General features: G+C 38.0%; 2 protein-coding genes across 3 annotated transcripts in view; both read left to right on the top strand.

The window, feature by feature from the left end:
- The first annotated feature begins 932 nt into the window (after window positions 1-932).
- On the top strand, window positions 933-15113 carry LOC108597164 (phospholipase D2). Of its 2 annotated transcripts, none has more exons than XM_017983576.2 (9): window positions 933-1032; window positions 7900-8473; window positions 8945-9539; window positions 10345-11121; window positions 12243-13438; window positions 13504-13629; window positions 14234-14571; window positions 14630-14874; window positions 14930-15113. In XM_017983576.2, exons 2-9 carry the CDS (start codon window positions 7995-7997, stop codon window positions 15029-15031), a joined length of 3858 nt encoding a protein of 1285 aa, XP_017839065.1. In that variant the 5' UTR covers window positions 933-1032; window positions 7900-7994; the 3' UTR covers window positions 15032-15113. The 2 variants fall into 2 exon arrangements, with proteins under 2 accessions (XP_017839065.1, XP_017839064.1); XM_017983575.2 differs by lacking the exon at window positions 933-1032 and adding an exon at window positions 3091-3320.
- Window positions 15114-18100: 2987 nt separating this feature from the next.
- Window positions 18101-27601, top strand: part of LOC108596212 (zinc finger protein jing) — a 129695-nt gene continuing 120194 nt past the window's right edge. Inside the window, exon 1 of the mRNA XM_017981736.2 lies at window positions 18101-18869. Coding sequence (XP_017837225.1) covers window positions 18274-18869 — 596 coding nt within the window. The 5' untranslated portion in view covers window positions 18101-18273. The remainder of the gene's footprint in view (window positions 18870-27601) is intronic.

Here is a 27601-nt window from a genome sequence, read left to right as displayed (position 1 = left end):
ATATATATATGGAGATCTAGACATATACAGCAGCATACTTAATAAAAGAAATAAACAATTTATATAAATACATCGCATATGTAATGTATATGTAGAGCATTATTTTTTCTGGATGAAATGAAACCAATTAATAAAAGTATATTCTAAAAAATGTACATGTTCAATTTGAAGCGTTTTTTAATGGACTACAGGTCACTGTGCAATCTTAGTCAGCTGTTTGATCGCCATTGGTGTGCGCGCCGCGCAGTGAGTTTCTCTCTCTCTCAGCAACAAGTTCCAGTTCAATTCCATTTCCAGTTTAAAATCATTAGTTTAGTTGATCAACGCAATCTCCTCTGTGCGGCTGCGAGCGCGACTGCGACGGCGGCTTAAAACGTGTTTAGTGTAATCAAAAGCGAGCAGTGCGAATTGAAATATTTATATTTTAAGAATTTTTATTATATATGTGTGTGTATTATCAATCGAAAGCTAAAAACTGCTGATAAAAGTCAAATTGCATTATAAACGCGAGCTTCTTTTTCTTATGGTCTTCAGTCTTTAAATTGTCGGCGTTCCGCGGTGGCGTCTGCGCTCTTTCATCAAGTCTTGCGCTGTTCACAGCAATGTTAAGTGCGCCTCTTGCTCTCACGCTCTTTCCCCTCTAGTGTGTGTGTGTATCTGTGTGTGTGTGTGTGTATATGTGTTTTCAAGTAAAGTCATAATAATTTAAAGCTACGAAAAAGTGTTTTGAAATATTGCTTGTGCCACTTTTGGCGCCGAACTCAATTGAATTTACTCTTGCCTTGGCAATTATAAAGATAATACTCAATTGAGATGCACATATGCATGTGTGTACAATACATAAGAAAACTAATGTACATACTACATTATATAATATGCATGCTTTGTGTTTGTGAAAGTCGCGTGTGAATCATAAATTTGAAAAGTAAAATTCGTCAAATTCAGCAAAAATAACAACTAAACCAAACAAATAAAAGGTGCTTCAACTCTGATTGGAATTGCGTGTATTGCAGTTTATTGCAGAGCTCTAAGGTAAGTTTTATGTTAAGTAAAGTATTTTTTATACCTCTCAGCACATTGTACCGAAGCTAGTGGATATTTTATTATCTTTATGCACCCTGATTTGATATCCAGCTCGGTATTGTTTGTAGTTTGTTATAAATTAGTATATGGTTAAATTGTTTCGAAACACTGTACTTCACAACTATTATCTTATCGTAAGTTAAGCATGGAAGTATCTGTCTTGTAAAGTGTGCTTTTTCCATAAAACCCTTCTAGACTTTGAGACAGATAAAGTCAGTTAGGTAATTGAATTGTTCAATTGTTTTCAAGTGCAGTTCCATTAAGCACGAAACGGCTTTTAAAATGAAATTAAATAAATTAAATTAATTTTATATACAAACGATTTAAGGGCTCGTTCATTTAATAATGCATAGAATAGTACGTCAATCTGTGAATTGTTTGTAAAATGTGAAAGTAATCTAATCTAAGCAAAGCTGCTATTATAATTTGCTTATCGCAAACTTATTGTCATTGATCCCTAAAATATTGATTGTGTCTAAGCTGATAGAGCTGTACTCTATCAGTATTAGATAAGATAAACTTAATAATAATTATGCATTGATATATATAATCTCAATGATTCATTATGTTTCAAAATATAAACAAACTTACAAAACTGTAAACATAAGCTTACGTATTTTGCCTCAATGTTAGCTGTCAAACTCGTTTTGAGCTTTTCAAAAAACATAAAAGCTCGGACTTAAAAACTTGTTTCATGTGCTTGCTTCGATCTAAAGATCGGATAGGCCTACCAGTCAACTTCAATTTCAACTGCAGCTATAAACTCTGTAGAACGTTGAGAATGGAACAGAAGATAAAAAAAGCTTAAGCAGCTGTTTTGTAGCCAATTTGACTCACTCACTCTCTCGCTCGCTCGTGCGCTCTCTTTTGCTGTTAAGAGCGGTAAGAAGCGTTAACTGTTTTGCCAAAAAAAAGCTTGCGCCGTTGCTTTAGTTACTATTATTAAGTAAAGTGACGGCGACATTGGCGCAACGTTTTTGCTACGCGTACGGTCGGTGCTCGCGTTCGGTTGTGGATCGCTTTACGCTCCGTGTCTGTGGCCGGTGGGAGGGCTCGCTACGCCAAGAGAGAGTGTATATGTGTGTGAGTGTGAGTGTGAGTGTAAGGTGTCTTCATGTGTTGTCGCACAGGTGGAGAAGAAGCGGCGGCGAGAGAACTGCGACAACAGCGTGGCAGCTTTTGTTGATTTCTTTATTTTTGTTTTTTTTTAATGCGACCAGCGCGCTGTGTGCTAAATATCTTGTCTTAGTTCTCAAAGTAAAAAGCAAAAGCTGTAACTTCCGTTAGTCGCAAGGCGAAAAAATACAGCAAGAAAACTTAAAAGTAAACAATAAACATTTATCAACAGAAGCGCAACGCAGACGTGTTAATTTCATATAATCTAAGTGACTCGGAAAAAGTCTGCGGAATTGTGCATTAAGCACTGTGCGTGCAGCTATCTTACAGATACAGATACACCTATAAACAGTTAACAACAACCTACATATGCATGTGCGTATGTGTGTGTGTGTATAAAATTGGTATAAAGTGTAACATATTCCGTGCAAGTTGCTTTTGTATGCGTCACACACACACACACATATAGATAATAAGTACATACACTTCTTGCTGTTGTTGTTTTCCTTTAGTGCGTGATAACTCTTACGGTTTTTAAAAATAAATTTCATCGGTGCCATAAATTTATTATATTAAAGATAAATATTATATTCTGTAATCAAAGATAAAAAGCATAAGATTCTAATATCTGATTATGAATTGAATGGAAAATTTATGAAAAAGTTGAGTCCAATTCCAAGCTAAAAAGCAATTACCCAAAATGCATTAAGTCATTAATACTGAAATCAATTAAAGATTATTATGTGTAAAAGCTAAAATCGAATTATGCTTCGCAATTGTGTCAACACTTTATTTAAAACTAACCGATTATATTGTGAAAACCTCTCAGATTCTAATCACTATCAGAATTCCAATCGTAACAGCTGCTCCACACTGACTTGCAAATAATAAACAAAAAATGCCAAATAGCAACGTATACCAAATAAATAAATAAAAATTAAAATAAAATATATGTAGATTAGTGAACATGCTGCAGTCGACAGAGACGCCTGCCACAAATGTGGAGGCAAGCAATCCAAACGAAGCTGCAGGAGACGCGGCGGCGGCTGCGGCGGCAACAACAACAAATACACAGTGGAGACGTCACCGTCGCAGCATCTCACAGCTGATGGCCAGCTTGGGTAAATTGTCTCCACATTGTTCTACACTCATGCCAATTCACAGTTAGCCAGTTAGTCAGTGTCTCTTGATTAGATCATGCCACAGCCGGAATACGAAATTGAAAATCTACTGCGCTTTGTGTTTTTATGTCAAGCCATGAACCTGTTTTTTAGATAATTGTTTTATTTTTAGCAAACGTATTTATGTTTTTCAACTGCTTGAGAAAGTGTTTGAGATTTTGTTGTCAACAATGGACTTCAGTTGTCATAAAGTTACTTGGACTATCATAAAGATTATCGCGAACGTCACGAGCGCTCATTAGGCGTTTATCTTTATGCAGAACTTGCGTTTATTTGCCCAAAAGTGCGATAAGTATTCCCCAAGAATTTCGCACATCAAAGGAATAAATGCAAAAGTTTATGGCGCTCAATCAAAAGCCAAATAACTGTACAATATAATTGCATAAACTGCAATAATGATGAGTTTGTTTTTACGTTTTTATTATAAGGTCAATTTACAATGTAAACACACAAAGCGGTAGAAGGAATACACTGAGCGCAAATAGGACCTCTTCAAGAGCTCTCGCCGGCAGGCTTCTTTTGGGTCTCTTGATCTTCGGCTTCCTTGGAGGTTCCAGTCAAGTGCGATCCTAATATACGAAAAAAGTTTGACATCTTCAGGAGATAGATGGGCTACAGACTACACCATTTAAAGATTTGTGTGTCATCCCTAAAAGAGTTTTCGATCAGTTTAGAAAATAGGTCAATGGGACTATTAAGAAAACATGCTACAAAATGTATATCTTTCGGCTCGTACTGGAAGTCAACCCAATTAAAAAAAAACTTGTCATATTTTTAAGAATCGATTTCTTCGAGTGTAGCTAAATGTTATATACTATGTATTATGCAATTGTTTATTGAATTACAAATGCATGGCACGTTTCAAAGCCGCTTTACACGTACAGTACTTATATGTATATACTATATTCGATTTCTTTGGCATTATGCATAAATATATATTTAGTATAAAAGGGGGTGTAGGCCAAGCACAATCGAGCAGGTTGAAAGACCTCGCCGCAGTTCGGCTAACAAGCAAGAAAGGCAAAGAGGTAAAGTCATAAAATCGGCACACAGTGCAATTTGTAATTGCCTCAAAAAAAAAAAAAAAAACCAATGGGGGCTTGTTCCGCATTGGGGCAACAAGCAAAAACAAAAAATGCGTCATGAGCATAAAAATTAAAGTGTCTGGATGCATGAGAAAATAAAAATAAAAGTAAACCACAAACATTTGACGTTGTTAGCGGTAAAATTACACATTGTATTTTTATTCATCAGTCATTTAATGCTAATTGTTATTATTTCTGCTTCAGCTTTGCTTATGGGGGTTTGTTTAGTTCTGCGTCTTATGGGTTCACTTCAATGTGTGAATTGGTTTGGCAATTCGAGACACAATGAATGGCAAGTGAGCTAATCCTATGCTAATATGACTGGAAATACGATTGGACCTGTTTAGGCAACTTGAATTTAGAAATACAAACAAGGCAGACAAAAGTCTTGTACTCGTTTGTAACAGTTCATTAATCTTGAGTCGCAATGCAGTCGCCAACTCTTGGATTTGGATTACAATCGGCATGAGGCCGGCGCACGTGACACTAATTGAACTTGACAAAATATATTATGAGCTGTTATGGCCCTCCCAAGTTGTACTTCAATGCCAGTATGTAAACAGTTATTACCTGCGATTTACAAGTCCAATTTGATTGTACTTGACATCCCCCTTGATCCACCTTGCGTGGCCTTCGAAATTTGACAGAGAACTCTCGAACTTAAGAAATAAGCTCAGAGCGTATGTTGAATCAAAGAGTGCATTCAATTTGAATTGGAATTCAAAGAATGAGTTTGCTTTGAATTTGAATCAATAAATTTAAAAAATTAATTCAATAAAGTTCAGATTGAAAAAAAAAAATCTAAATCCATGGTGAACTTAATTCAAAAATGATTTGAATCTCCGCACAAATATGGAGACGACGAGTAAGATGAACAAATCGAAATAATCAATAGATGAGTAGACAAATTTATTGGCACAAGGTCTTGAGTGGGATCCCCTTTCAAAATCAACCAATCCATTACTCTACCTTTGAGCAAAATATTCATAATTGACATCTTCCGGTTTTAATGGATTAAATCATCAGAGGCTGCGTCAAATATTCCCTTTTCTCCCCTTCGGTTTATTCTCAGCATATTGTTATGTAAAATGATTGCCCATGAATTGAAATGATACTAACATTATATATAGAGTCCAATAAGCCTTTAACCAACTGATATCAGACCTATAAAAATATTACCATTTAGCTTTATTTGCGTGTGCTGTAAATTATTATGAACAAGGCCCAGAGCAAAGCAGTAGTAACGCTAACTAACGCTAGTCATATATCTGAGTTGGATATATGTATTCGTAGTTGTATATAAAATATTCCAGACACGTAATTTGCTTTGATTGCTGTCCTGTCCTCCACATCTTATCTACAAACACAAAATTTCATATTTATGCGTGATTTTTGTAATTGTTATCGCTCTGCTCTTGCTGTTGCTCTTATCAGTTGCCCAAGTTACCTGCAAAGTGCGCAGAAAGTCAAAGTCTGAGTGCATTGGCTCTTTATGGGCATGAGTAACACTTACAAAACATTTACGAGTGGATACTATCTCCTATTTTATTTATTTTAAGGTTCGACTTAAGCAATTAGTACTATAGGTATTACTTGGAACTCGATGCAAACTGCGCGCAGCTATGTTTGGTCTTATCAGTGAGTTCCATAGGCTTATCGAATATAAATTTACTGCCCACATCAAGTGTTGAAAGCCTTGACATTTTTATACACTGTTGAAATTGCTTAAAATAGCAAAAGGGTATGAGAAGTTGTGCAAACAGGAAGAACAAGACATGGTGACCCTATTAATTATATTCTGGATCGGTAAGACATATGAGTAGATTTTAAAATGCTCCGAACATAGCAGGTCGAGATTATTTTTAAAATATTCCTCGCAAATCAGAAACCCTTTTTACACTTTTGGAAGAGTTTTACACTTTAAGCTTAGACAGGCGCTTGCTGACGCAGTAGTTTGTGTGTTAATGTTCGCCTGGTAAAAGTGTATCAAAAAGTTGGCTGCCTCCAACATTTTTCGTCTTTGGCATGCGATAATCGTCATGTGTGTAAGCATTAGTTTTTGATTTATGTATTTTTAAGCTGATATAAACCACAAAAGCGACTGGAGTTTTATATACAGTCAAGCCTCGCTTTACTAGTCGATAAGCGAGCATTTCGTCTAGCGAACTAAATTCTTGAGCAACTATTTCGGTTATCCGTGAAGCGCTCAAATTGTAAAACGCTGAAAAGAATTATTGTCGTTAACCAAGGGTCGACTGTATTAAATAATTTCATAAGCGCAATTTATGTGGGCATGTTTTTATTATGATAAGCATATGGAAATATTTTGAATTCCTATTAAGGCACGAAAAATTTCTTACTCAGTATTGAAATAACGTATCGTGCATTTAACTCATTTCAATATAATCGTTCGAGACATTAGCAAAAAACTCTTAAGACTCTGTCAAACAAAACTTGGCAAAAAGCAATTTACGCTATCAGCTGTTGCGTTGATAGCTTTATTTAGACAAACAGATGTACATATATACACTTGGAAAAAGTTGTAGCTTAAATTTGTTATTTTCGCATATATTTCATATATCAATTTATATATTTGGATAAGCTTATACACTGTACCTAAAAATTATCTTTGTTTATGAGACATAAATACATAAAGACATTTCTTAATTAATAATCTATTTGTCTATCAAAATTATGCAAAAACCATTTGGTATAGCATTATAATTTTTAAGCTACTGCTCATAATTGATACGAAATATAAAAAGGAATATTTTAAACTATGCAAATTATAAAATTAACTAAAAATTTTAAAATAAATGAGAAATGAGAACTTCAATTGATCGAGTCATGAATCAGTCATTCGGCCTATTAGGTCAGTCATTATTAATATTAAGATTTGATCCGATAATATATCGTATCGTTCACGAATAACAATTCAAAATGAACGATTGAACTTATTCATCAACTTGAACTAGAATTCTCAACTCTATTCAGTGTTTATAAACGAGTTTAAATTAACATGGAATGTGAATATTGAGCACAAGCTTTGATCTAAAGTTCGATAAACTGGATTTGATATGCACTCAAGTAATATTCGAAGACCTTAATGCAAAAACGAGCCAATGGATGCATTTTTGGCGTTTTGATTTTGTTCAGTGTAGACAGACAAATGTGAAGCAAAAATGTCGGTGCAATTAGTTAAGGCAACAACTTAAAATTAGTAAATTAGCAGTTCGTTTGTCAAACTGTAAAATGGAGTGTGAACTTGGGATATGAGATAGAGAATAATAAATAGACGAACAGTCGTTGGAACTCATTGAAAGTAAAGTTAGAACTCGGGTTATGCATAATATTTAAATACTTATTTAAAGCTTTGTGCTTACAATCAGTAATATATATATATATATATATATTTTTTTTTGTATTTCCAACAGCTGATGATGCCTATAGGCCCACCCACTTGGATGGCTATGTGAACCACGGCTATGATGATCTAGATAGTTCCTATCTCTTCGCTCAATACGAAGCCATGGCGGCCTCAGCAAACGGAGCCCCATTGCCGCCCTACACACGCTCAGCTGACACGCAATCGGGCGAGGAGTGTGAGGGGGTGGGGGATGATGATGTGTTCAAGGACTGCGCCGACGATGCCGCCGCAGAGGAGCACGACTTGGCTCATCAAAGTCGCTGCTTGCCTGAATTTCAGTTCTCCATGATAGACTCGGAATACGATGAAACGCTGGCGTTCGATGATTCCGTTACGATACTATCGAATGTGGGCGACAAGCCTGTGCTCGTCGAGCGCAAGGACACGGATGAAGATGACGACGAGTTTGACGATGAGAACAGCGTGCAACTGCGTCAAGAGCTCCCCTATCTGAGCATCTATGGACCCAGTGTCAAGTTCAATTCCTTTCAGCGCAAAGTCTTTATTCCCGGCTGTGAGATCCATGTGCGCATTGTGGACACGGAGCGGAGTGTAACAACGCATCTGCTCAATCCTAATTTGTAAGAAAACAATCTACACAACAATAAGTTCAAGTAATTAATAAAAAAATAGGAACAAACTAAGTCTTATATAAGATTTTAAAAATGATTTGATTATACTTTATACTTTGAATTAAATTTTGAATATTAAAATGAATTAATATGTGATACTAAACTCATTTTATTTAGACTAATAGAATGCATTTGATTGTTCTTGATTACTTTTTAATTAATAAATAAATAATAATTGATGAATTAGAATTCAAATAATTTAATTTAAAAAAAAAGGAATTAACTCAATATCAAAAAAAATTAATTAAGAATTATTGGAAAAAAATTAATGCATGCCAATATCTAAATTCAAGATAAATTAAATGGAAAAATGATTTGAATCGTGTACATCTCTGATTTAGTTTAGCTAAATTACTTGAATTTTGTATTTCAAAAATATTCCAAATGAACTAAACACTAAGCATTGTCTACTCTATTTAGATACACCATAGAGCTGACGCACGGACCCTTCAAGTGGACCATTAAACGTCGGTATAAGCACTTCAGCTCATTGCATCAGCAGTTAAGCTTCTTTCGGACCTCGCTCAATATTCCCTTCCCCAGTCGCGCGCACAAAGAGAAGCGCACTACCCTCAAGGCGGCCGCCTGCCAAATGGCCGACGAGTCCACGCTGAAGGATTTGCCTGCGCATACCAAAGTGAAGCACACTAGCACGCCCGCCAAGGATCACAATCGCAGCAGCACCGCCAATCAAAGTCGCACCAACAACAACAAGAATACTAGTGGCTGCAGCGCTGCTGCCGCTGATGCTGCTGCTGCTACTCCTGGTGGAGGTGGTAGTGGTGGTGGAACAGTTGCCACCATTGCCAATGCCACACACACTTCGCTGCTGATGAGTTTGGCGCCGCGTCGCATTCAACGCAAACGCAAGAAAAAGAAACGCAAGCTGCCGCGTTTTCCCAATCGCCCGGAGAGTCTGATTACTGTCGAGCATTTGCCCGTGCGCATCAAACAGTTGGAGGATTATCTCTACAATCTGCTTAATATAAGCTTGTATAGATATCATCATGAGACGGTGCGAATTTAAAAGTTAAGCTCTAAGTGCTTTAAAAAATTCTCCATGGGCTAGTAGCTCCAACATTTAGCTTAGGGCGGGACAAAAGCAGAGCTTGTGAGCTTTCTTGCCAGATCTTATGCTAAACTAGACAAAAATCACCCAACCTCGCTGTAGACTCCCATTTGGAGTCTATCAAAGTCTAAACTTACAATTGGCATCGCTCTTTGTCTCTCACTTTTGCTTGTCGTAAAGTTAAATACATTTTTAATAATTGTAATGCTTGTTTCACTTGAATAAGTTATAGAATCTTGCGATAAGCTCGACGAAAAATTGTAGAAAAATTTATTCTTTCATGAAAAATGGGTATTCTAATGAAAGCGTGAAGAATGCTTTTACTTCTTGTTTACCACTCTGCCATCAATGCAGCCATAGAACTGAATTTACATAGTACTGAATACTCATTAAATAAAATGCTTAAATACTTTCGATTCGAACTGTCAAAGCTTCTTAACGTCTAACCCCTAAACAATATTTTATTAAATTCCTTGTATCATTTTTAAATATTACTCATTTTTTAATACAAAAGCAAACCTCATCCAGATTTGGATTTATTAACTATTTTGCCAGTGTATATGATAAAGATTCAATTTCAATTGGAAAGTTATTGAGTTCAACTTTCGTAGGAGTCAAAAATAAATGTAAATTTTGACAGACCTTCAGATGGGGTTGCAGGGTCCAGCTAATTTTTTTTTAGGTTTTTGGTTTTATGTAATGCAAGACTGAAGACTCATACTATTAAAATCTGAAAATTCTTGTATTGCAGTTGAACTTTGTGGAGGTCTCTAATGTTTCGTTCGTCTCTGGCCTGGGAATCAAGGGCAAGGAGGGCGGCATACTCAAGCGAACGGGCTCCACGCGTCCAGGTCAAGCGGGTTGCAACTTCTTCGGGTGTTTCCAGCGCAACTGCTGCGTGCGTTGCAATTATTTTTGCTCCGACGTCGTGTGTGGAACGTGGCGCAATCGCTGGTTCTTTGTGAAGGAGACCTGCTTTGGCTATGTGCGGCCCACAGATGGCAGCATACGCGCTGTTATACTCTTCGATCAGGGCTTTGATGTATCCACGGGCATTTACCAGACGGGAATGCGCAAGGGACTTCAGGTGCTGACCAACTGCCGGCACATAGTGCTCAAGTGCTGGACCCGGCGCAAGTGCAAGGAGTGGATGCAGTATCTCAAGAACACCGCACACACCTATGCGCGCGACTTCACCTGCCCCAATCCTCACATGTCCTACGCACCCATGCGCGCCAATACCCAAGCCATTTGGTATGTGGACGGAGCTCAGTATATGGCCGCCGTGGCGGATGCCCTGGAAGCGGCCAGCGAGGAGATCTACATAGCCGACTGGTGGCTGAGTCCGGAGATCTATATGAAGCGTCCTGCACTCGATGGCGACTATTGGCGCTTGGACAAGATTTTGCTGCGCAAGGCCATGCAGGGTGTGCGGGTGTTCGTCCTGCTCTATAAGGAAGTCGAGATGGCCCTGGGAATTAACAGTTACTACAGCAAGTCAACGTTGGCCAAGCACGAGAACATTAAGGTGAGCGGGAGAACGTTTAAATTATCAAGGATTTTCATAAATTGATGACAGTTTTAAATTCTTGTTGGTTATAAATATTATTGTACTAGGTTTGAATAGTGAATATTCATAACAAGAGTGGATTTCAAAAGAACGAACGTTTTTCAACTGCCTTAGAGGGAAAAATATCAAGCGACCTCTTCTAGGAAACCTGGTATTGTTTAGATTAATTGGATTTTCCTCTAAAATTAACTCGATACTGATAATTTTTAATTTTTTGAAATTTGTTACTATAACTTCACAATAGGTGTGTCAACACCCACCCATCAAAAAGGGAGAATGTTGCAAATACTTTAATTCTTTTAATAACCCATTTTTAGAGATGGTGAGTCACTGATTAAAGCCAAATTAACGTTAGCTTTCGTGTTGACAATTTTTTCAGTTTGGATTCAGATTGCGTCGATATAAATTATATTGTCATTCGTATAAGTAATTTACAAGGCACCATTGCGACATACAGACGTAAGGATGAGCCCAAGGAGAGGGTCATCGAAAAGACATAAAATATATAAAAATTATTGTCCGCTTTCTCCCTTTTTTTTCGTTTCTTCTGTTTTTGTTTTGTTTTGTCCTTTTACCGGAAAATAATAGGCACCATTGCCTTTTGGTATGGCAATTGGTGATTTTGTTGGTGATTTTATCCACGCTAGGTATTGCTGAATTATAGCTTAGGTAATGCTGTGCCATGTTGTCCAAAGGTTTGAATTCCTGGTTTTGAAATAAGAAATAAAGCACGTAATATCTTCTGGTAATCAAATCTTGTGGCCTTTAATTAGTGCCGTTCACTAATTAGAGCCGTACTGTAGGGTAATCATTTAAATAATATTGATAATAACTTAAAAATTTGGTTGATGGTATCAATGATGCAAACAAAGTAAAGCATTTGACCATAATTTAGATTAACAAAAAATGAGTCACTACTTATTTTAGTATATTAATTATTTGATAAATGTAAATTTTAGCGTAAATAAATAAAGTTTATTCAAAAACTTAACATGAGCACATTACTCTTAAATACAAGTTCTGTTAATTACCGATAAACTCTTAATTATTACGTTAATAATTTTTGTTGTTCCTTGCAGGTAATGCGGCATCCTGATCATGCGCGGGGTGGCGTCCTATTGTGGGCGCATCATGAAAAGATCGTGGTTATAGATCAGGCCTATGCCTATATAGGCGGCATAGACTTGTGCTATGGCCGTTGGGACGATCGCTCGCATCGCTTGACCGATCTGGGAAGCATATCCACCGCCTCGGCGTCTGGCAGCACACGCTATACGCCCAGTGTATACTTCAACAAGGATGAGGTGGACTCGGCGTTTGGCTCACGCAAATCCTCGCGCAACGCGAGCCATGAGACGCCAGTAAAAGAGGCAAACACCAGCGTGGGCGTGGAGTTGCGCAGACTTAAGCCGGGCGATCGTCTGCTGATACCTGAGATGCTGACCAGCACGCCCACAGCAGATTCGCCCATAGAGGGGATGAAGCTCAACACGCCGGAGATGGAGCGCAAGAACGTGCTGGACCGACTGAAGAACAATGCCATGAAGGGAGCGCGGATCGGCAAGGACTTTGTGCAGCGTTTGACTGCCAATGAGAGCTTCGCCACAGACAAGTGCAATGATAACGAGCTGGAGGACACTGGCGAGAGCAATGCGGCAGAGCAAACAGGCGGCAGCAGCTGCACGCAACAGGACGCGTGCCACATTTCCAGTGAATTCTATGGGCAGGCAAAGTACTGGTTCGGCAAGGACTACTCCAACTTTATACTCAAGGACTGGATGAACCTGAATGCGCCCTTCGCGGACATTATCGATCGCACGACCACGCCGCGCATGCCGTGGCATGATGTGGGCATCTGTGTGGTGGGCGCCTCGGCGCGAGATGTGGCCCGACATTTCATACAGCGCTGGAATGCCATGAAGCTGGAGAAGCTGCGCGACAATCCTCGCTTTCCCTACCTGATGCCCAAGAGCTATCATCAGATCAAGCTCAATGCGCAGCTCCAGCAGCTGCAGCAGCGACGTCAGCAGCGCGTCACTTGCCAACTGCTGCGCAGCGTCTCTGCCTGGAGCTGCGGCTTCATTGAGGCCGATCTCGTCGAGCAGAGCATACACGATGCCTACATCGAAACCATTACCAAGGCGCAGCACTACATCTATATAGAAAATCAATTCTTCATTACCATGCAACTTGGCATGGGCGTCTCGGGGGCGCATAACAATGTTCGCAATCAGATCGGGGAGACGCTTTTCAAGCGCATTGTTCGAGCTTTCAAGTGGGTTGACTTGCCTGCAGTTCTCCATTTTTTGGACTCTAACTCTCTGTTCTTTGTCCTTGCAGAGAGCGCAAGCGTTTTCGAGTTTATGTGATAATGCCCTTGTTGCCAGGCTTCGAGGGCGATGTGGGCGGAAATACGGGTATTGCCGTCAGAGCAATTACACACTGGAACTACGCATCGATTTCCAGGTGAGCTTTCAATAAATTAAATATTTCCACAGATAGAACGTCAATAGTTGCTTGGATATTAGTCTGTCCACAATTTCTTAATACCAATTTAATTTCTGATACCAATTTATTGCACGTAATATACTGGGGGGGAATATTACTGTTAATCCAACAGTTAAATTATATTGAAAATTTAAATTATTCTCCCCTTCTGCTGCAGAAAGTAACTCATAGTGCTCGTATTTCTATTCATTTAAATAGTAACAAAACTAAAATATAAATACAAATATTTTGAACTAATACCCTTTGTTTCAGTCCACACCAAAGTTGACCCATTTATTTTTTATTTACGTAATACTTGAATGGGTAAGATGGGAAGGAAATACTTTCCAAAATATTTATAGAAACTTTTGAAACACTTTAACTAGGAAATGGCAGTAATTACACTCTGCAGACTCATTTAACGATTTAACGGCTGCCAAATTTGGTGTCTCTTGATCCGTTGAGCTGTTTTTACTGATCAGGAATATATATACTTTATGGCTAAAGATTCCTCAAGCACCTTAATATATTTCAATTATTTCGCTACCTTATTAATCGATTTAAACAATCTTCAATTTAACAGAGGTCGCACTGCAATCCTAACACGTCTGCAGGAGGCGGGCGTTGTGGAGCCCCAAAACTATATATCGTTCCACAGCTTACGTAATCATTCGTATCTGAATAATACGCCTATAACGGAGCTAATCTATGTGCACTCCAAGCTGCTCATTGCCGATGATCGTGTGGTGATCTGTGGCTCGGCTAATATCAATGATCGTTCGATGATTGGCAAACGTGATTCCGAAATAGCGGCCATTATAATGGATGAGGAGTTTGAGGATGGAAGAATGAATGGTAATAAATATCCGAGTGGCATATTTGCGGGTAGACTGCGTAAATATTTGTTCAAAGAGCACTTAGGTAAGCCATGTCAAGAATTTCATAAATCAAGAACTAAGTATCCTTTTTTTATTTGCAGGCTTACTTGATGGCGATAGCTCATCACGCTGTGATTTGGATATAAGTGATCCTGTCTGTGATCGTTTTTGGCATGGTACATGGCGTTATATTTCTACAAAAAATACGGATATATACGATGAGGTGTTCAAGTGCATACCCACGGATTATGTCAAGACATTTGCCAGTCTGAAAAAATATCAGGAAGAGCCGCCGTTATCCAAAAGCGACCCCGAAATGGCCGCCAAGCGAGCCACGGAGATACAGGTGGGCTACACATATAGAAAGAATTAATTCGGATTTATCAAATTTATATCTATAGGGTCACCTGGTTAATCTGCCCCTGGAGTTCCTTAACAAGGAGGTGCTAACACCGCCTGGCACCAGCAAGGAAGGCCTAATACCTACCTCGGTATGGACATAGTCCATCGAGTCCTGTTTTATAGTTTGATTTTATAAAATTTGCCAACCCACCAAATGCGCTTCAACTTTTTAAGTTATTTTCTGCCAAGTCATAAATGTTGTTTATACGTATATGTATTTTTTAAAAGTTTCTTAACTATTAAGTTCTTATCGTTACTATTTTATACAAATAAACCAGTATTCTAGACAAATTAAAGCATAATTTAAAATTTATAATCAGTTTGATGGAGGGGGACATTCCATAACTATTGCTCTTACTTCATCAAGTACTAAATACTTTTAAAGCCTAAAGCCCCATCTAGCGGCTGATAGACAGCTGTTAGGTTTTGATATTTCATAATGATCCAATTGGTTCATGTCCAAGGTAAAATGGTGAGTTACACTTTAAGAGCTGTTTTCCGACTACGCATCGGAAAACGCACCCCGCAGTCTATATGAAAAAATTCAAATATTCAATATTTCCGAAATTCCGAATGTCTGTGTTGAATTTGTTCCGTTACATACTGTGAGCTTGAATCGAAATTTTCGATTGTTAGGGAAGGGAAAAGGAAAGATTTTAAAAAGAAAATAAGTTGGTTTATTCAAAGATCTTTTCAGGAACTTTGAAAAGCCTCCTCCAAAATTAAATTTGTTTACGAGCAACGTCATTTTAGTGCTGTACAAAATACAAATGAAATTTGTAATATCTCCTTTCTCAACTGCTGCAAGCTCTAAATATTGTATTTAAAAGACATGAGTTTTTTTTTATTATGAAAAATATATATATTTAAAAAAAAAATCAAGTAGAAAACAATGCAATATGTATTATTATTATTTACTTTGATATGGATGTTAATAAATAATAACATTTACTCAAAAGAAACTATTGCATTTGCTTTCATCAAAATACTTTTGCCCACTAGTGTATTTGTTTTGTAATTTTTATTGCTTACTCGCTTGCACTAAATGCAGTTTGCTTTCTTTATTCGAGCGGTGCAGACGCGTTTCGTGTGTGTTGTGTGATTGGAAATAATTAAGAAATTTAAATTGCAAAATCTAAATAAATTAATGCATGAGCTAATAACTTAGACTCTGATTTGAGTTAAATGCAAGAGATTTTTCAGAAATGATTGTATGATTCGCCAAAGTCAAAGTGGGCACACAAAGTGTTTAATAATAAATGGGTAAAGGGCCTAAAAACATAATAAAAAATAAGAGTCGCGAAATATTTTTGAAACGTACATTTATCTACAACCTACATATGTATACATATGTATATATATATATATATATATTTGTGTATTTGTTGGTGTTCTCTACTTGGCAACAGCAACATTTCCTGCACTGCTTTGTTGTTTAATAATTCTCGTTGCTTTGTTTCTTTTTGTTTTTGCGCGTAAAGTCAAAAGAAACACAAAGTGTGTCTGCCCTCTCTCTCTCTCTCTCTCTCTCTCTCTCACACACACACACACACGCACACACACACGAAGAGAGCGACGCACACATGCTCACTCTGAGAGCGCTATAAAAGCACGTGTTGACTTTGATTTTGTTGTTGCTGCTGCTGAGTGACTTTGTTTTTGCATTTCATACAATATTTTGTAGTTTATATTCATGACGTGATGTGACGGCTCTATGTGGCATATGTCAGATAAAACGTTCTAAGCAAAAGCTGTATGCAATTAAAATTAATTTACAATGTTTGCTAAATTCAAAAATAGTTTGTGGGTGTTATTAAGAGCGAGTTATTGCAGTTTCCTTTGCGCTTGTGCTCTTGATTTTAATTATTGAAACATACATATTTGGCCAATGTGGGCGTGTTGCAGCTCAAACGCGTGGGCAACTCAACATTCAAGCGCATACGCTTATAGCTTGCACTTAATTACAGCTGATTATCGAAAGATGAAACCGCGAGACTGCTTTAGTTACCGGTTAACCGGTTACATTATCGCCGCTTAATCTCTTACGCTTATCAACAGGTAGTAGTGGGCTTAGGGGGCTGTAAACATGAAGCAAAGTGACATCACCCGAAAATCTATGTGTGTGTGTGTGTGCGATTTCCTCTTGCATTGTCATTGTCTTTGGCAGTGCTGAAAAAGTGGCGTGTGGGCGTGTGGCGCAACAAGCAGCTACAGCTACACAACCGGCTTCCCTATCGGCAAACCTGCTGCTGCTGCACAGAAATCAAAAGTGAGCATCTCTCTCTCTCGCTCACTCACTTACCCGCTGACACACACACACACACACGCTCACACTCCCGCACACTGAACGCGTTACACGATTGGCAAACATTGTTGGCGCTCAACAAGTTCGGCTCTCGTCGTTCTTTGCCGACCACTTGATTCTAGTTGGCGCTCGGCATATCCCCACACCCCAAAGCTTCAGTCGCAGGTAAGCGAGCAACGTGTACGGGAAGATAGCGCGCGTTTTCGTTTTCGCTTTACGTTTGCAGTTTGCATTTCGCAGTTCGCATGGCAATTAAACAATAACAAATGTGTTTGCGGTTTAGTGACTTTAGCCAATGATTTGTTAATAAAGCTAGCGTCAGCAAGGCTAAAGCCAAGCAGTGATAAAACCATGGGAGTGTGTAAGGTGTGCGATCAAATTGAATTCAATTATAGTTTATGCAGATGAGTGTGCATGAGTCTGATTACAATTTGTTTGTTTGTTGTTAAACAAATGTCAGCAGCGATTCTGTTGCTGTTTTTGTTTCTGTTTCTGATTCCATTTCATTGTTTCTTCAAACAAATACAGCTCTTAAAACGCGTTGAAACGAGAACCGGTTAACCAGATTGCAAAACTTGCAAAACATAAAAAACGCTGTGCGTGTATTTATATGCATATGTGTGTGTGTGTTTGTTTGTGTGTGTGTGCAATGCAAAGGCGAAATTCAAAACATTGAAAGCTACAACAATAATAGTGCCGGAAACAACAATTTGAATGCATTATGCAATTAATTTAATCTTAAGGCAATGGAAAAATAAAAATATTATAAATAAAATGAATTTGGTGCTTGTGTGAATATCAAAAGAAGTTAAAGATCAGTGAGATGCAAAGAAATGCATAAATAAAATTTAAAATTTATTGATAAATACAATTAAATTTTACTGCCAAAACTTAACTGAATAGCATGTAAGTAAAAGCGTTAAAAGAAAATGCGTGTAATGAAAAGCAAAGGCTAAAATAATAGCGGAAGCAATTAAGAAAACAAAAAACAACAAGAAATCATAAAAAATAAACAGAAACAGAGAGCAACAACAAATAATGAAAATGTCAGCAAAGGACTCAGTGCCAAAGACTGCATCGCCCACAACAACAGCAGTTGCCACAGTTGCAACCACAACAACAACAACAACTGCAGCATCCGCCTCGTCCTCCTCCTCGACAGCCGCTAAGAAAACTGTAACTTCCAGCGCAGCTTTGTCATTGTTTGATCAGCTGAAAAGCGGCATAAATTTGGAAAGTTTATCAACAACAACAACAGCAGCAGCAGCAGCAGCAACTAAGCGTGCACCGCTTGCACCACCTGCCGCACCTATCAAGGCGGCAACCACAACAATTGAATCGCATGCCTTCAGCTCACCCAGCCTTGCACAGTGTGGCAAACGCCCAAGGGGCACACTCGCTGCCGCAGCTGCCACATCGAGCACAACAACAACAACAACAACAACAACAACCGCCACTCGATCAACTGCCAAATTGGATATCAAAGCTTTGCATACGCAAATCTATCAAGGAGCCAAGCGTGCCACACGAACTGGAGCATCCAGACTGCCACTCAACGCAAATGCAAATCCAAATGCAAATGCAACAAAGAAACGTTGCCTAGATCGCTACGATTCATCAGAATCATCCGACAGGTGCGTAGATCAATTACAGCTCGAGTCCATAAGCTAAAGTTAACTTTCAAATTGATAAATTCGCAATCAAATAAAAAATAGATATTGCTAAATATATATATAAATATAGATATTGATAAATTCAACCAAAGCTCAAATTCCTTCAATAGTTAAGAGCGAGGTTAATGAATTGTCAAATGGTATTCAGTTAGAAGTTCGTTGTAAGTGTAAGTTTCGAAATGGACTTTGGACAAGTCTATTAGGATTGCATTCTCTTCTATAGTTGAAAAGATATTTTTTGTTTTCTTTTTCGAAACTATAAATAAGTTATATTGTAAGATCCTGCAGGCACCTCATAGCGGTAAATGTAGATTTCCGGCCAGAATGGATATGACCGAAATTCGACAGCCCTCGATGAGAGCACCTATCGTATACGAGCAAAGCTGATACGGCTTTGCAGAATGACATTGAGCATTGGTCTAAGACAAGGTGACCCGCTGTGTTGTATACTCTTCAATATTCTAATGAAGACTATTATAAGGAAGGCTGGTGATATTGACGAACAGATGTGTCCAACTGCTTGGATACGCTGATGATATCGATATCTTCAGTCGGGACTATTAAAAACAAAACGGCTAAAGCTGGTCTAGCAGTGAACATGATGAAACCAGCTGTGCGGCAATACTGAGAGAATACCGTGAGAAAACTCTTGGATTTTGCTGACTGGGTTACATTGATCGTATAAAGGAAGACACTCCTGCTCGTAAGGTGTTTGATGCGGTAGTGGTCGGATCTCTGAGGAGAGGTGTTACCAGCTGGAGGAGACGCGCCCAGAGCAGAGACGCGTGGAGTCAGATAATACTTGAGGCTGGGACCCGATAGAGTTGCTAAGCCAAATAATAATAATATGTATATCTGATAGGAATCTTAAAAAATAATAAAAATACTTTAAGCAAAAGAAACCTAACCCAACTTTAATAAGGGAAAGTCCTTTGTCGTAAGGGAACCCAAGCTTTGGACCTCTAAGGTCTATAGAAGAGATTAATACCTTACGTATATACCACAATATAATTGAAATTAAATTGTTTTACATTAAGAAAAATGTTTTCCCTCTAGAATATTAAATGAAAGCCATTGCGAATAAATAGTTTCACACTAAAAGTAAATATTTATATATAGTTAGTTCCCATGAACAAGCTCTCAAGATAATATGCATTATTCATTCAGTTATTTTTTATAAAGATAAAGCTCATTTAATCTTGGCTCACACACACACACACATAAATGATTTGCTACTAAAAGAGTGAGCCATTGAACAATTTAGATAATTTAGCATGACAGATAATTGCGCTAGTCTAACGCTAAAAGGTGATTAAATGTGTGTGTGTGTGAGTGTGTGCACACTTAGAAGCACGCGCATTGTTAAATACCTTGTCAGCATTTGAATTTATGGCTAGCTGATACATTTGTATCTGCCTGCGGCAATGCCAACTAATTTCCGCTCATTAAAATTGTGCGCATGCAAAGTGTGTGCAAGTGCAAGTGCAGTTGTGGTTGTTTCTTATAGATACAGATACAGATACAGATACAGATACAGGCCGAGCCAAGAAACATGCGTATGTCTATCAGCGGCGATTGTAAATTTACGGCGTGTGGGCGCGCGTAACAAATAAAATTCAAGTTTCCTGCATGAATATTCATGCAAGAGTGAGTGTGCGAGTTTGTGAGTGTGTCTGTGTGAGTGAGACAGAGATAGAGCATAAACAGATTTTAAACATTTTGTTGATCTGATCTCGTTGCATTCTAGTTAGATTGTTTGTTGTTGTTGCTGTTGTTGTTGTTTGTTGTTGTTGCATGCAAATCATGCATAAATTTTCGTGTCGTCGCCACATCGCCCATCGATAAGCCTCGCGATGTATTTTGCCACCGATTGGCGCTCGCTTCGATTCGTGTTGGGCTCGTCTTAGGTTCGCTTTCGGGTCTCGTTTCGGTTTCGGCATTCTTGCTCCACACGCAACGCACAACGCACAACGCACGCATATCAAATGCCATCTATCTGGGCATAAACTATCTAAAGCGTTGTATCTTCTGTCGCAGTCGCGGTCGCAGCCGCAGCCGACGCCGTTCCGACGCTTCGTTCGTGCTTAGCCGAAGCAAGTGCGCTGCGTTCGTGACTCGTCGGCTATCACTTAACCTTTTGGTCGTTGAACTCTTTTTGATTTATTTTTTTTCGTTTTGCTGCTCGTCGTCGTCGCACACAAAACATTTGGTTTTTGTTTTAATTCTTTTTTTTTTGCTCCTGCTACTGCTTGTGATTTTATTGTCTTTGTTTTTTCTTGTGCATTTTCTGCTGTTGTTTTGGTCTGTTTTAATTTAATGGCGCATCTTGAGTCAGCTTAATTGATTTTTATGCTTTATGCATTGCATTTTTCGGCGAGCTTTTGATACATTTTCACTGCTCAGACATAAACAAAAAAAAAACAGCAATAAAAAACTTTTAGCTGCGATTTTTAATTTTGTCTCGAAATTTTATATATTGAGTTTGATTTGCTTGTACGATATTTGAAAATTAAATTTAGGGCTTTTAATTTTGGATGAAATCTTATAGTTTAATAAGGAGAAAATTATAAGAGTCTAAAATATTACTTAAATTTACTATTTATTCGTTTTTCTTAAATTGCAAATTATTTACAAATTTGGACATTCATAGATGTGTCGGCTTCGTTCAAGAAAACATTCAACTTTAATTATTGCCAGCAAAACAAAAAAAAAAAAAAAACAAGAAAAACAAATGAACAAATTTAACTGCAGCTGCGGCATAATTTGTTTGCTGTTTTCTTTATTTATTTTTTTGTACATATTTTTTTCCTCACTGCATTAATCAGCAACTCGCAGTAGTTTTTAATTTTACTGTTGTTGTTATTGTTGTTGTTGTTGACTATTTCGGCTTGTCTTTGGCTTCATTCAGGTTTTTCCACATTTAGCAAAGCATAGAAGCCAAGTGCGACCCCCGACCCTCGCCAAAAAGTGCGACCCACTGCACCAATGCAGTTTTCCAATTGCAAAAATAAAAAACAACAACAACCAATCTATTTTTTTTTTTTACAACAGCTGCAACTGTGGCTGATGTTGCTGTTGTAGCTGTTGCTCTTATTGCACAGTCATGCCTGCACGCCTTAATTGTCGACACATACACACACACACACACACACATACAGACAGACCGACAGACAGACACACGGACAGACAGAGAGTCGATGATATCAGCACAGATGCAACTACAAACAAAAACACAAAGATTAAAAACAAAAAAAAAACACTGACAATGCTTTATTGTGTAATCGCCCACGTTGATTTATCTCGTTTAAGCGACTCCAAACTACAGACACGTCAACTTTGTACGATTGCGGCGATAACATAATGTACATACATACATATATAAGAATAAGAAGAAGAAGAAGAAGCAGAAGAGGGTGAAGAGGAAGGAGAGGGAGAACTAGTAGTGACAGTAAATGGTGCAACTTGACTTTTTGCCAAGCAAAAGCGCCGATTTGTTGGCACTCACCGCATTTTGCTGCTGATTACCTTGTGGGCATTTAGTACACATGCCACGCCCACTTAATTGCTGGCCAAAACGTTTGAGGTCAGTGCATTGCAGTCATTGCAAGAATTTAATATCTTGCAATTGGAATAAAAGGAAAGTTTCTAGGCAGGTACAGGATCTCAAATCAATCTCAAGCCAACCCAAAATCACTTCCGAGTTGGTTTCAGATTCCACAGATTGCACTTTTGTAGACAAGATATTTCTTTGCTAGCAATTTTTTGTCGCCTTAGCTAATATAAGTACTCAAAATAATAAGATCACTCTAAGTTATGCGCCTAATACGATTTGGTTTGAGACATTTCTCTGGCACCTCTGAATGTAATTTAGAGGCCTTTCCAAAAGGAAGCTCATCGTAGCTTACAGTACTGGAGGTGTCGATTGGTCATGCTTGAACTACTTATCCCGCTTCTTCCTACATGGGTACTTAGTAGAGTCACCCTATTTTATGACTCCGAAAGCGTTACGATATATTTTCTGCATAATAATTGGATACACTTGTAAGTACCCTCTACAGTTCGCGGTAGGCACCCATTGTAGCAGCGAGGAGGGTCGGCATACAGAATCCTTTTTACACCACTCTGAATTTAAGTTGGGTCTTCACACCGCAATTCGAGTTGCGCAAAATTAGGATCCAACCAACTTTCTGATACACTTTAACGCCTCACATATAGCAGCTTCATATACTTTGTAGGTATAAACTTCTCTTTGTTACATACAATTGTATAACTTTAAGATAGTTCCTTTCACAACGATGTCAAAGTGTATAAAAACTCTTTATTTTCAGTTTCTACTTAAGTGATGTGTTAATAAGAAAACTTTTGTTATGGCTTAAGCCTTCGGATTAGCTTAGAAATAAATAAAAAATCAAAGAAAATGCATTAGATATGCTGTGCCCTTTGGTCCATTTGAATAGTCGGATTCCTTTCTCTTGCACTTGCTTTGCCTTTTTTCTCTGGTTTGGATTTGTAACATAAAATTAGCGCTACTGCTTGACAACAGCTTCTCCTTTGGGGACAGCTCGCTTGGCAGCCTCTGTTTGTGTACATTGACCTCAAAAAAGAGCCGAAACATGCCCATCAGCCCCTTTCCTCCGCTCCTCTTTCGGCCCCCCTCACTAAGCTTGCTCTGCAGTTATTGTTGCTTGGGGTTGTTGCTGCTGCTGCTGCTGCTGCTACTGATGTTTTTTATTATTGCTATTGTTGAAGTTCTTGTTGTTGTTGTTGTTGTTGTAGTTTTTCGTGCCCATTTCGCTAAACAGCGTCTATTTACGTTCCTTGGAAAATGCAGCTTGCAATGGTAAAATGCAAACATTTTGTTATTGTTTTGCAGCGTTACACGAGAACTCGATGCTTTTGTCTCCGCGCTCCAAGACAACAACAACATCAATTACAACAACAGTGCAAACATTCAATGTAAAGGGAGGAGATAAAAGGGTGGGGCGGAGGCTGAAAGTGTGAACCATAAATCGACAAGAGAAACTCAAATGCTTATGTTTTATTCTTTCCATACAATGTATTAGAGGAAAAAAAGTAGTTCTAAGTAGTAAGAATTAAAAATAATAATACATATATATTTATGTTAGAAAAGGGCTTGATGAATCTCTCAAGCTGCCATTATATGTATCTGTTAATAAAATGCACCATGTGACCATGGGGTATTCCACTTGGGTATCTTCGATTCCCATTTATGATTTCTGTTTTACCATCTTATCAAGGTCTCTCTGTCTTAACAGAAGAATATCTCGGATAAGGCTTGTAGCTGTTTATCATTGTCTCTGCCCTAATATATCTAAAGCTAGCTGCAGATGTAGAATGCGGTGTAATGATTCACATCTCTTAAGGTTCAAGGTTGGATTATATTAGAATATTTATCGAAATGTATACTTATACTTAATATATACTTATTTTCATTTTAATTTTGTTATCGCCGTGTTAAATATATCTTTTTTATATCCCTTTTGAATATTTATCATCTTAATTTAATGATATTAAATAAGCAAATGACTAATACACTTTTATTTATCCGAGTGGAGTAGCCACAATGTTAAAGCCACCAAAACAGGGAGTAGGGCCAATTTGGTGACGTCAAGCGTAAGCGCTCATTATGCCACTGATTAAAACTCTAATTTAAACGCTGGATTTGCTGTCAATTTGGCCAAAACAAAAAAAAAAAATAATGCGCGCGATTTATGCAAATATTTTGATCATCAGAACGAGCCTAACGACGACAGCGACAGCGACAACGACAACGACAAATTCTTCTAATGGCATTCTGATGCTGGCCACCAACATCAAAAACATATTAGTCAACACTGTTGCACACACACACACACACACAGATACAGATACAAAACACATACGTGTGTGCATGTTGCTTTGGCTTTTCATATAAAAATAGCAACGTTCAAAATTTTCATTAATTATAACGTCAGTTTGGCTAAAATCAGAATCGAGAACCGTGCTTTGCAGCCGGCCAGACAGTTGTCCATGCCGTTCACTTTGCCACTCACCCCACCCCACCCCACTCCACCTATCTCTCTCTCTCGCTTGGGCTGGCCAACAAGCTGGCATTTGGCAAATGCAGCGGTAAAGCGAACAAATATTTTCCTCTGCCTCCTCTCGAGTCTATTGCCAGCCTTAGTTGTATGGCATACAGACTGTGTCTGTTCATGCTGCATGGCCAGAGCGAAAGAGAGAGAGAGAGAGAGAGTCAGAGAGAGACCCAGCTTGCATTTGTGGCATGTGCTCTGTTTACTGTTAGATCAAAGGGTATATCGAGTTGAATATCAAATAGGAAAAGTAAGTCCATCTGTGATAAAGATTTTCATTTAAAGCTCAACTTAATATTCTTTTCAAACAAAGTATTCATTTGCTTTTAGAAAGAGTATTTGCTAGTCGGGCACTTACAACGCACTTTTCAAAGCGCCCAGCGAAAATTAGTCATTAACTTTTTAAGCATCGGCTGGACACACCATGGCGTATGAGTGATGTGCCTCTTGGTCAACTCACTCTATATTTAACATGCCTATATGCCCCTATCTCTCTCTCTAACACACACACACACACACACGCTAGTTGCTTAACATGGCAATTATGTTTGTCTAGTGGATTTTGAAGTTGAACGCAATTGCAATGCGTTTTGCCTCGAGGCACTTGCAAATTAGCTAAAGTTGATTATAGATCTCTGGTCCTTGGCCTAAGTAAATGCAATCAGACGTTAAACTGAACCAACATTTCTGTTAGAGAAGGCAAGGCATATTTATTTTCTTAGCGCTAGTCTCAGACTTATTTAAAAACAATTAAAGATTCATTTCATTTTCGAATCACAATCTAAGAATTTTTATTCGAGCTCATTTATTGTACATTGTGTTTGCTTTTATCGTGAGCTCACACACTTTTTGCTTGACTTTCACTCTTTACTTCCGTTTTCGTTTCTCGTCTTATAAGCCGTTGCCATGGACTTTAAGTTTTGCTCATTTGACCTTGACATAGCGAAAAATCAAAAGCATAACTGAAGCAACAAATTAGAAATAACAGAGCAAATTTAAGCAGCAACACTTTACCAGGGCTGCTGCCACAATTGGTGACTTCAACAATGAAAATTCACCAACGCTATTGCACAATTAAAGTTTAGGTAGTGCCCATATCCAGGCTAATGCTTTAGGATAAGAAATGTTGGATATTGGTGAATATGATATGCCCAATTTTCACCAATGCTTTAAATGGAGGTAATTGTTGAAGTTCCTAGGAGAAGCTCATCACTGAGTCGTACAAAGCAGCAAAAGCCAAATATGCATTGACATATTTATAAATTTATTAACTTCCAAAGCTGAATCAGAATTAAAGGTATAGCTAGGGCTCTCATTATAATCGGCTTAAATAGCGTCAGTTTGACATTTGCTTCAAAATGAATTGAATTGCCATTGTTGCTGTTGCTGTCGCGTTTACTGTTGTTGTTGTTGTTGCTGGCTGATTGGCACCCAACGCATCATTGTTGTTAATTGTTGCTGTTGTGGTTGTCATTGTTGTTGCTGCTGTTGCTGCTGTGACAGCTGTTTGCCGTACTGCCCCATTGATTAGACATTAATTGTGTTTAAATGTTTAGTTGGCGGCTCGGCGACCAAAAAACCGTTTACAAATTTATTGTTATTGCGCGTATAATTAGATTTTGTGGTCAGAACGCCTACGCGATATCTATGCCGAGTTCTGTGCATGAATTAAATTTTCAGTTGAATTAAGCTCCAATTAAAATTTAAAAGTTGTGTAGCAATAATAAGCAAAAGAAGTGATAAGTAGTAACTTATCTCGGGCTGGATGTGTGATCCATAAAACAATTAACAAACTCTACAAATTATTTATTAGATCTATGAATATTAAACAATATATTATTAGTATATATAGGAAAGGTTGTTGCAAAAACTAATTAAAAAACTGAATATTAAAATAAGCCTTAGACATTTGAATTGTATTTTCCAACTGACTGATTTGCTTTATTCCCCTTTGAAATCCAATTAAAAAATATCTTCAGCGTTGTAGCTTTAATTATTGAATATTAAAAGCCACGCCCCCACCAGCCAACGCTTTCTCACACGCTGGCCAAGCTTTAAAAAACGCCATAGAATCTGCATAATTACTATAATATAGAAACACCTTTCCAAGCTCTGAACGGTGAATGAACAATGTGTTCTCAACTTGTATATAATTTATATTGATTGAATCTCTCATTGATTGAGCAATTGGCAATGACGCTCTGGAGTTGCTTATAAACAGACTTAATGCTATTTAATTGTTGTTCTTTTTGTAGTTCACTGAAATTGTGTTTTTTTTCTCTCACTCTCTCTCTCTCTGTTCTGAGTCGAGTGCTTTAATTGCTCGGCATCGAAGTGTAATTAACGCAAAGTCATGTGCCAAAAACAGAGAAAAAAAAGACAAGCAGCCAACTAAGTTGGCTAGTAAACCAGTCAACCAGTTAGTCAGAGAGTCAGACAAATGGAAACATTTGCAAATTAGCGTAACAAAATTGCTAATTGGCTTTAAGCGCAAATGAAGTTGTTGTCTACTCAATGGCAATGTACAAATTATAAACTTAAATTTTAGTTAAAATAGCATATTTAGTTATCAATTTTGTAGTCATTTCGAAAAATGATTTT

The sequence above is a fragment of the Drosophila busckii genome, chromosome 2R (genome assembly GCF_011750605.1).
Source record: "Drosophila busckii strain San Diego stock center, stock number 13000-0081.31 chromosome 2R, ASM1175060v1, whole genome shotgun sequence".
Lineage (NCBI taxonomy): Eukaryota > Metazoa > Arthropoda > Insecta > Diptera > Drosophilidae > Drosophila > Drosophila busckii.
The sequence above is the reverse complement of the archived record's forward strand: the minus strand, read 5'-3'. Positions and strand labels throughout refer to the sequence as shown.